The sequence below is a fragment of the Choristoneura fumiferana genome, chromosome 24, assembly GCF_025370935.1.
Source record: "Choristoneura fumiferana chromosome 24, NRCan_CFum_1, whole genome shotgun sequence".
NCBI classification, from domain to species: Eukaryota; Metazoa; Arthropoda; class Insecta; order Lepidoptera; family Tortricidae; genus Choristoneura; species Choristoneura fumiferana.
Genome location: NC_133495.1, coordinates 14,276,638 through 14,287,888, shown reverse-complemented (window position 1 = coordinate 14,287,888; position 11,251 = coordinate 14,276,638). Strand labels below are relative to the sequence as shown.

Sequence of the window (11,251 nt, the reverse complement as noted above, 5' to 3'; positions counted from 1 at the left end):
TGTTTCAACGCGCGCTCTGCGACACGCACAGCAACACCACAGCACGCACAGCAGCAACGTCGGCAGCCAGCGCGACACGCGCGTACACAACACCGCGACCAGACTAGCGTCCCGCCAGCTTCATTTCTTGTTTTTATTTTTATTTTATTAAAAGTCAAAGTCAAAAAAAGTCAAAAGTATTTATTTGCCCAGAATACAGTACAGGAAGGTCTTACATTGTATATTTTTATTTCAGTGTATTCAGCCTGCATGCAGGCGTGCAAATATTCTGTTGAGAGGCGTATAATTATTTTATTACAAGTACAAATTTCCTATGTCAAATATCAAATTCAAAAAAAGATCAAAAATCATAAAAATAATCAAAATAAGTAAATAAATTCATAAGTTCAATAATAATTTTCAAATAATACAAAACAATACCAATTTTTTTTTTCTTCTCTTAACGGTATAAAAACATCTGTCGAGAAGCCAACTCGTCAACTTATTCTTAAAACTATTTCCCCGGAGAGCCTTAATGTCATGCGGCAGGTTGTTATACAATTTAATGCACATGTTGACCGCATTTTTAGCATAAATTGCCTTACTCGCGCGAGGTTTGTACAGCAGGTCCATGATCCCTTTTCTGGTCTGTCTGAGCATCATGTCAACACGTTTTTGGAAATAAGATTGATGCGTACTGACAAAGACACATGCATTTCTGATGTAGGTACAAACACGGCAACGGCAATATAAGTACGCACTTTTTTGAATAAAGGTACACAACTGTCATCAATCCGAGCACCACAAATTAAGTATCCGGACACATTTTTTTTGGATTTTAAATGCTCTCTCCGCATCCACCGAATTCCCCCACAAAATTAATCCATAATGAAGAACAGATGATACATATCCATGGTAAGCTGTCAGTGTTGCTTCAACCGACACTGTATCTTTCAGTCTTCTGAGAGCAAAGACAAATCTATTTAGTTTATTACATACTTGTTCAAAATGATACTTCCAGTGGAGATGTTTATCCAGAGTAAAGCCGAGAAACTTAAAGGAATGTACTTCTACATTTTCATTATTGTATTTTAATGTTATAGCGTCAGTACTATTATATATTCTGTGGTTATAGGTAAACTATTTGAATTATAAGAAATAAACTGCATCCATTTGGTTTTCATTATATTAATATTCAAGTCATTTATATTCATCCAATGTATTATACTATTCAAAGAATCATTTATGTCCTGTTCATAAGTCATTTTATCATTACGTTTTATCACTATTGTTGTATCATCTGCAAACAGAATGCTCCTGTGAGGAGTTGCTTTCAGCAGATCATTAATATAGAGAACAAATAACAACGGTCCTAATATGCTACCTTGCGGAACACCAGTATTAATTACTTTGTAATGGGATCTATATGCTTTTTTAAAAATAACATTGTTGGTTTCTTCAAATTTACTGATCTCGGTACATTGCATCCTATCACTCAAATAGCTCCTAATCCATTCCAACGCCCTTCCACGGATGCCATAACGTTCAATTTTGCATAATAGTCATTTCATGTAATGTTTGAGAAAAGCACTATACAAGCTTTTTGCCGGTACCTGGGGTTGCTGGCCTCGCATCCCTATCCGGCCTCGCTACGCCCGGCCGTCTATATCTGCTTGGCCGGCAACCCCCTACTTCCCGGCCTCTACAGTAATGTACTATTACCTACCGACCACCGGTTTCATGACAAGCACATTAAGGTCGAGGGTTTTATTTGGGGGGTTGCAACCAATGTAGCATGCATGTTACGACACTGTTTACAAGCAAGTGATGAAAAATTACTTGCATAAGTCTAAGCAAATGTCAACTTTTCTTCATTAACATAAAGTTTCAAACTGACAAAATTTGACGTGGGTCGTATGATAGCTTAGGGTCGTGTTTTAAACAGGTAATAAGAAAGAAAAAAGTGAAGATTTGTTTAAAACATTTAATTATAAATTAATATATAAAAGCATACAAGACATTACAATAACTTAAGCTAAGAAATGCAGGAATTGGTACGTTCCTTATTATCAAATGCTTTACTTACAGCTACATAAAATTCAATTCATCAGTAATACTAATATTACATAGCACACCGAGACTCATGCCTCAATTTTATTTTGTTCGTTGGTCCGCGGATGGACGAAATGCGACAGCCTTTTCGTTGAACATAAAGATAACCGTTCGAGCTAAGATCTGACTTCATACCCTACAAATCCAACGATGCAATCTGAATCTAAGAAAACACGGTTCTAAAAATCCGATAGATTGTACTTTGGAATCCGAAAATTCACTAACTAGGTATTTAAGTAGAGTACGGAGCCAAAAAAGTCAGAGACATATAGCTTCGGACCATGTTTTCCTAGATTAAGATTATACTCACTCACTAACGTTTTAGAATTCGCTCATAAATTAGGAAAAAATCACCAGGATTTTTGAGCGAATTCGTCAGCCTACCTAATCGTGGTGCTCATCTTGGCCTAGCTCCTCTAGATCCTCCTGGTCGAACTCTGTGTCGTCTTCCGCCGAAGCCTCTTGGTATTGCTGGTACTCCGACACCAGGTCGTTGACATTGCTCTCAGCTTCGTTAAACTCCATCTCGTCCATACCCTCCCCAGTGTACCAATGCAAGAAAGCTTTACGTCTGAACATGGCCGTGAACTGCTCTGAAATACGCTTGAACAGCTCCTGGATCGCGGTCGTGTTGCCGATAAACGTAGAAGACATCTTCAGACCCTTGGGAGGGATGTCACACACGGCGGTCTTCACATTGTTAGGGATCCATTCCACGAAGAAACTGCTGTTCTTGTTCTGGATGTTGAGCATCTGCTCGTCGACCTCCTTCATGGACATGCGGCCGCGGAAGATGGCGGCGACGGTGAGGTAGCGGCCGTGGCGCGGGTCGCACGCCGCCATCATGTTCTTGGCGTCGAACATCTGCTGCGTCAGCTCGGGCACGGTCAACGCGCGGTACTGCTGGCTGCCGCGAGACGTGAGGGGAGCGAAGCCAGGCATGAAGAAGTGCAGACGCGGGAAGGGAACCATGTTCACGGCGAGCTTGCGGAGATCCGCGTTTAGCTGACCGGGGAACCGCAGACACGTGGTCACGCCGGACATCGTAAGGGACACTAAATGGTTCAAGTCTCCGTACGTGGGGTTAGGCACTTTGAGAGTTCTGTAGCAGATGTCGTAGAGAGCTTCATTATCTATACAGTACGTTTCGTCTGTGTTTTCAACAAGTTGATGGATAGAGAGGACGGCATTATACGGTTCTACTACGGTGTCGGAGACTTTCGGGGAGGGTACTACGGAGTAGGTGTTCATGATTCTGTCAGGGTATTCTTCCCTGATTTTGGAGATGAGGAGTGTGCCCATCCCGGAGCCTGTGCCGCCTCCGAGGGAGTGCGTGAGCTGGAAGCCCTGGAGACAGTCGCAGTTCTCGCACTCTTTACGGACGACGTCTAGTACCGCGTCGACCAGCTCGGCGCCTTCGGTATAGTGGCCTTTGGCCCAGTTGTTGCCGGCGCCGGACTGCCCGAACACGAAGTTGTCCGGCCGGAACAGCTGGCCGTAGCCACCGGACCGGACGGCGTCCATGGTGCCGGGCTCGAGGTCGAGGAGGATGGCGCGGGGGACGTACTTCCCGCCGTTCTCCGCGCACGCAACTGCAAACAAAATAAACAACTATAATAGGTATGCCTTGTAATTACTCCATGCTAAACGTGGTAGTCAGGTTTAAAGCCCGCTCTAGTATATAATGGTTCAACATACATAAGAAACGCGGTTATACGGTAGAGCAAACCGGACTCCAAGCACCTATGAGGAGTGTTTCCTTATGTCAAAATAAACTTAGTATCCAACTTGGTAAGTAAATGATTCTATCCATCTACGTACAAATAGTTTAGATGGAGACTCTGTTGGTAGTTACAGTCAAAATGGTCCTAATATAGGTTAACGAGCAAGCTGAATAACCGGAAGTTCGGTTTTTAAGGAATTCAGTTCACAACTTATTACTGGGCCAGTAATTAAAATTCTAATTACAGTTCTAGGTTTACTCGCGTCATGCATACGAGACTATAATTCACTGTGATTTAGCGCTCTGGTATCTAACGGGTCTATACCTACTTGTTTAATATTTACATATTCTTTGTGCAGTCAAACGATCTTTCACGATATGTGGTTTATTATGCTGAGTTGTTTTATTGTGATTTTAAACAAGCCTTGTTTAGTGGTGATTGCATGTAGAATGATTGTTGGTGCTTACTGCAAAAGATGTTTACTTTAACGAACCGTTTGGAGTTTTATAACAGGGCGGGTAACTTAAGTACCCGAAGTTTGCTTTATGGACTAAAATCAATTACTTTTCTCAGTGCTCCCCCTCGAGGCCGCGACCTTATGATAGCTATGTACCGTAAGCACGTCTATGCAAAAAATATCTCTGCTCTGAACGTAAGTATGTATTCCACAGCTGTCTCACATATTTTCGTGGATTCTGTAGTAGGTATGTATGTACTCGTATATATGTAAACTCTACATAGGTATATTGTACAAAAGAAAAGAAACAAATTACAATTGGCAAACTTTGAGATAGTTGTACTAAGGCGAACTTATCCCTTTAAGGGATCTCTACCAGTCAATCTTTGAGTGGAAGAGAGACGTTACCAGTTAGGGTCCGACACAGAGTGAGTTTAAGAGTCAAAAATAGCGGAAGTTAGGTACTATACAGTACTTGAAACAATAGGTACATATAATATATAAACTACAATATCAATAAATAAACTACCAGGTAATATATACTACTTATATATAAATCAAGGTAAAAGGTCAAACATAGATGCAAAACCCTAAAACGACGTCTATCTTGCGACTAATCTTTGACAAGATGCATTGTTCAAGACCTCTAATCTGGAGTCAACGACCGGCGGAATTGTCCGACAATTAACGTAATTGTCCAATTGTCTTGCAGTTAGACTTGATGTCTAGGATTAAGTACGCTCTTGAATGTTGTAATGATTTGTTGCTAATAAACGACTGTTTGGAGCTTGCTGTCTCTGCGAGTTGCAGCTCGTGCACTGAGGTTTCGTATAAATTTGTAGGCATGTCAAAATAAACGGGAGTATGAAACGAGGATAAAAAGAGACGGCGAATGCGATCACGAGCGTCAGAGCATTAGACATCCCCTGAGGTATTTTAATGCTAGGAGACTTACCAGAGGCCTCATTGTAGTAGACAGAGATTCTCTCGAGCTGCAAGTCGCTGGTGCCCTTGTACACTCCGCAGGGGTCGATGCCGTGCTCCTCGGATATTATCTCCCAGAACTGTAGACAACAGGAAACAACGATAATTTTTTTAGGGAATAAAATCCATGGAAAATCATTGCAAGGGTGAGAGATGAGAGTTGAAGGTTAAATACCTACCTAAATCAAAGCCATTACGTGTCATTGCTTATGATATAAATAATCCATAAGTGATATTTTTAAGTTGTCTCAGTCTCCAAGAATTCTATTCCAGCAGTTATCGTTTTTTGGCCAGCTCACTGCCACTTCACTTCGGCCTACGAATAATAATTCTCAGAATTATTATTATTATTATTCGTAGAATTCGGCTTACTAATCCAATGTAGGTATTGTGTTAGCTATGTTGATGACTTGGTTGGATGATATAACCTATATAGATTAAGTATACGGAGGAAATAATGTCGTACAAGAGACATAAGTACCAGACATATTTAAAGTAGCTTATTGAGGTACTATGTATTTTAATGCGATTATAGGTAACTTCTAATTTAGTACTACGACTCCTACTTTTAATAGATAATACCCCGGAGTAGACGTGTGCGCCGCGCGACCCGCCGCCGCCGCCGCCATTTTTTCGCCGCCGCCGCCGATCAGCGTAACGGCGTAAAATCGGCGCGAGTTCAAAATGTTTTCTATACTGAATTTCTGACTTTCGAAGCATTCTATATTTTACTACAATGAATCATTGTTAGTCATTGGTTACATCATCATCATCTCGGCCATAGATCGTCCACTGTTGGACATAGGCCTTCCCCGTAGACATCCAGTTGCTTGGTTGGCAGCGACTGGCATCCACGTGAACCCGCGGCTTTAACCAAGTCATCGCTCTATCTCGTTGGTGGACGTCCTGCTGCGCTTGCCGATCCGCGGTCTCCACTCCAGAACTTTTCAGCCCCAACGGCCATTTGTTCTCCGTGCTATATGGCCGCCATTGCCACTCAACGAGCTATTCGCTGGCTATGTCGGTGACCCTTCTATGTGTATCTCCTCATTCTGATCGATCCCGTAGAGAACCCCAAGCATAGCTTCCATAGCTCGCTGAGCAACTCTGAGCCTATTTATAAGGCATATAGTGAAGCACAACGTCTCGGATCCATATGTCATCAATCACTGGCAACTGGCAACACATATTGGTTAAAGACTTTCGTCTTAGGACACTGAGGAATTTTGTACGAATAGACGTTGCGGAGTTTCCCAAACGCTGAGAATCCGGGTTGGATTCGACGATTGTCCTCCTTCTCGAAGTTGGACTTACCTAATTGGACTTTTTGTCCTAGGTATCATACGCGTCAACAACTTCAAGAACCAAATTCTCCACCAAAATAGGGGTAGGCACCACATGGACATTCGACATGACCTTTGTCTTGTCCCTGTTCATTTTGAGGCCCACCCGTTGGGAGACTCGATTGAGGCCTTGGAGCATCGTGCTGAGTTCTTCCATCGACTTTTCCTTGACCACCACGATATCGTCGGAAAACCGTAGATGAGTGATGTTGTATTCGCCGTTGATATTGATGCCTATCCTTTCCATTCCAGAAGCTTGAAGGCGTCTTCCAAAACGGCAGCAAACAGTGTCGAAGATATGACATCTCCCTGTCTTACGCCTCTTTTCAAGGGCATCAGCCATCAGGCATCAGGGCAGGAGGGCCTTTGAACTCTGTTCCTGTACTCGGACCGACATAGTGGCATTTTATACAAACACTTCAACACTTCGATATATCGATAGTCGATACGATACGGCATCGTTGGAGAGACTCTAACACCGCCACGTTTCGACCGAGTCAAGGCTTTCTCGTAGTCCACAAACGCTAGACATAGCGGCAAGTTATACTCTTCGTTCTTCTGTATGACCTGCCGCAGCGTATGAATGTGGTCTACGGTAGCCTTTTCGGAACCCGGCTTGTTCGGTTGGCTGGAAGCTATCAGACCTTGCGATTCGAGACGATATAAAATGACCCTGGAAAGCAGCTTATAAACATGGCTCAACAGCGAGATGGGCCTGTAGGTCTTCAATAGGGTGTTATCGCCCTTCATGAAGGAAGAACAACAGCATAACGCTCTTGTTCCACGCTTCTGCATTGTGCTTCGAGCAAGACGGAATAAAGAGCCTCTGAAGACTTAAAGAGCCGTGATCCACCCGCCTTCCGAAGCTCTGACGTAATTCCGTCCTCACCGGCGCCTTGTTGTTCTTAAGCTGTTTCAGGGCCATCCTTATCTCGTACAGACTGATGTCCGGGATATCTTCTGTATAGTGTCGGGTCAGTTGGCTCTTGGGTCTTGAGTCGCCGCGCTGAAAACAGGCTTAGTGACCGACTCGTAGAGCCGTCCATAGAACTCCTCGATTTCCCTCAACACTTCCGCTTTAGTCCACGCTACACTGCCATCATCTCTCTCAACTTTGTCATTTGGTTTTGCCCAATAGACATATCTCTTGCGAACACTTTAGAGCCTTTATTCCACTCAATCGTATCTTTAACACGAGCAGTATTAAAGATACGAATATCGTGTCGCAAGGATTTCGAATTTGTCTATTCAGCATCATCGGGAGACTGCAGTCGAAGCGAGCGTCGTTCAGCCATAAGGTTACTCATACATACATAGGGTATACTCCGAGAGCTTCCGAGTTCTACTGGTACGGTGAATCTTAAAGAAGAGAAGAAGAAAAAGGTCCCGTTAAGTCCAAAACGGGTGTACAAAATGATATTTGTCCGTGACAATTACAGCCGCTGCAAGGCGTCAATTAAAGCTTCATTGTCTGTACATTTTATCTAATCTTGTTATAAAAAATTAGTTTACAAATTAAACAGTTCTATTTAAAATCTCCGCGCCGAAATCACGCCGAAAACACGCCGCCGCCGCCGATTTTTGAGTTTTGACCGGCGCCCGCCGCCGTAGATTTTAGCATCGGCGCACACGTCTACCCCGGAGTATATTGTATGGATGGGATAATACTCAGGCGAGTTTTATCTTTAAATATAGGTAAACGAAGATTAAGTACACGGTAAACAACTATAAATGATGATAGAGATGTTGTCATTGTAATCCTTGAATTAATCTGTAATTTTAAAAGTACCTAAGTTATGCTTTTTGTCGTGTTTCCATTATGGTTTTAACTAATTAAATATTTGTGACAGACAGCAGAGCCCAGATGGCGTTGGCATCCTTTGGTTATGGTACGACATAAACATAACATTATTCGCAAGATTGACACCAGAAACAAATGTATTTTATGTTTTTCCAAAGAAATGAACACCGAATACAGAATACTATTATCATAACTTCTTGAAGAGGGGCCCTGAAAATCACTGCCTTCTAAATGAGAATAAACGTCAACGTTTTATAGATTCAGATTTATTTCCATAACTGATGACCTGGACAGAAAACTTCCCATTACGCTCCCATTTAGTTCGGATAGGCCATCAATAATGATTATGGGGTGGAATAACAAATGTGGGCCGAATTACTATTGATTAGCTTTAGTTTACTGATTTTGGGGCAAGGGTGAACGACTTCGGTCGGGTCAGTCAATGTACAATCACTATCCCTATCTTGGTCGAAGTTGTCAAAAATTATAGAATGAGCAAAACGACGCGTCATCTAGTTATTGAGTATTGAAACTGCTACATTCTAAATCACGCTAGAGAAGTTTCTCAAATCCGATGCATAACAACTTCCAACTCTTCCTCTTGACTTTAGTCCCCAGGCATAAACATCTGCCTGCAGCGAGATATCCCTATACTAGCCTTCCCCACGATGGTTGTGACTGTGACTACGACGGAATCCGTGATTGTCGTGGGCAGTTCACGTGACTCACAATCCGTCAGGTCAGACCAATTTGTGACATACCAATCGATAGTTCCCCGTCGGTTCAGTAACGATTATAATCTACCGCCAATGTAGTGTGTCTAGACTTGGAGCTAGATTTTTACGATAATGGGGTGCAGTTTACGAGTTTCGACATTTCATGACATGACAACGGGGTGCAACTTGCGAGTTTCAACATTGCTTAGTAAGAACTTCTAACCTTCTCGCTTGTCACATAATGGAAGTATAGTATAGAATGTCCGGAAGGTATCTTAAGCAAATAAATAAGTGGCAGCTGGATGTACCTATATTTTTTTGTGAAAAAAGTAAGGAGTGAGTAACAGATCAACAGAGCCTTTGGGATAGGAGGTAGGTATCTAGATACCTAGTTAGTAAATTTGAGAGAAATAACATCACAAACGCATTTGCATTAAAAAAAGTCTTAAAAGTAGTATGTATTTCCTTTAAGTATAGTTAGTTTCCAGTCCTAGCTATTACTTTCTGGTATTTACAATGTGCTCTAGCCACAGTATAATTAAAAAAAAAAAACTAAAAGATACTGGCTGTAACCCAATAGGTACGAGACACGCACGCTGTTCCACAGTCTGTGTCATAACTTAAAAAGTATATTCAATTCAATTTCAAGTTAGTGTAGAAAAGAATGCAATTTTGTGCAGGTGTTAAGTTCCACGCGTTTCCAGGAACAGGGTTAACAGCACTAATGACCTAGGGTTGCCAGCACTTTGCGGGTTTCCCGTACTTCCCCCATTTGTTTGACGACTTGCAGAATAATGAAAAATAATGTTAAAACAGGTGAGGGTATTTTATAGCTCTATATTATTAGTGCTTTAATCTCAAAATATGAAGTAAAACCATGAACACAAGATACAAACGGTATTATTCACGGCGAACTGTAAAAAGTACCTAAAGTTTTTTGCCTCGTGCATTAAGTTCTTTGAGGCATTGTGAAAAGATTTGAGATGAGTAGATGACCTTCTGTAACAAGTCTCAATTGGATAAAGATGTCAAATGTATTTATTAAAAAAACGTTGAGAAATGTCAAACCTATCACTTCCATTGTTTAAACAGAAGTTCTCAAACTGTGCGTTACGAAGTCGCATAAGTGCATAAAGTTTGGAAAGAATAATTTCCTAAATATATAATGGTTATTTGATGTAAGTAATATAATTCAGTTCTCAGAATTTGTCTTTTCAGTATTGTATATTGGCTAACCTAATCTAAACCAACTTTACCAATTTTTACCGAAATTTAAGCTGTAAATATGAAACGAAATTAATATTTAGTCGTCTATTCCTTTTTTAAACTTAATCAGTTTTGCCTTGTTCTAACTGTAAAGTGCCTAGAGCTACGCTACGCAAAATAAATACTCCGATTTGATTTTTCACTGTTTTAGAAAATTTATTCGTTGTATATGCCATTTCGCTTGCAGGAAGCATAGTCAGTAGGAGTACTCCTACTGACTAACCATAAACTGAATAAGTTTGTGAACCACTGGCAAAGACGTCGTCAAGTGGGACCCGTATTGAATCAATCACAGACAATGGTTACCTATTGTCGTTCGATTAAGCTCGCCTGAGAAATTTAGGTATGTATAGTTAAGACTCGAAAGCATTACAGTCAGGGCAATCTAAACTCAAATCTTAGTCCCATTTTAGTCGTTTTTCCCGAGAAATAAAAACTTTGAAAGGTTCGAGTTTTAAAATATAATCCCAGTGGTACCTTGCATATTAATTTTAAGGGTGCCGTGCCTTTTATTTTCCATGCGTTGATACCTATTGCTGTTTCTATGATGACTTATTAAAATTGTCTAGTTTTATTAAATTGACAATTTAAAACATTGATTATAGAAATTAAAAAAAAAACACTCATGCTCGTAAACTACCTACGTATATATGGTTTCTTTTTTATAGCCGTTAAGGAATTAAATGTCATTTAAATGATTGCTACTGATTCGATGTTTAAAACGGTTCGCAAAAACTTTTCATCCGACGTTCCAATTGACAGAGGCATTATCTTTGAAACTGCACTAATAAAAACGAAATCAAAACGATTTAAACGGCAGTTTTAAATGCCATCTCAAAATACAGTTATGCAAGCAAGACACAAAAGTT

The 11,251-nt window shown here is 41.1% G+C and overlaps 1 protein-coding gene across 3 annotated transcripts in view; it reads right to left on the bottom strand.

Moving 5' to 3' along the window:
- Positions 1-1,949: 1,949 nt before the first annotated feature.
- Positions 1,950-11,251, bottom strand: part of LOC141441474 (tubulin beta-1 chain-like) — a 37,651-nt gene continuing 28,349 nt past the window's right edge. For all 3 annotated transcript variants that reach the window (XM_074106226.1, XM_074106225.1, XM_074106227.1), the window contains exons 2-3: positions 5,228-5,336; positions 1,950-3,683 (exon numbers count right to left, since the gene is read on the bottom strand). In XM_074106226.1, the coding sequence (XP_073962327.1) occupies positions 2,476-3,615 (1,140 nt within the window). In that variant the 5' untranslated portion in view covers positions 3,616-3,683; positions 5,228-5,336 and the 3' untranslated portion in view covers positions 1,950-2,475. The remainder of the gene's footprint in view (positions 3,684-5,227; positions 5,337-11,251) is intronic.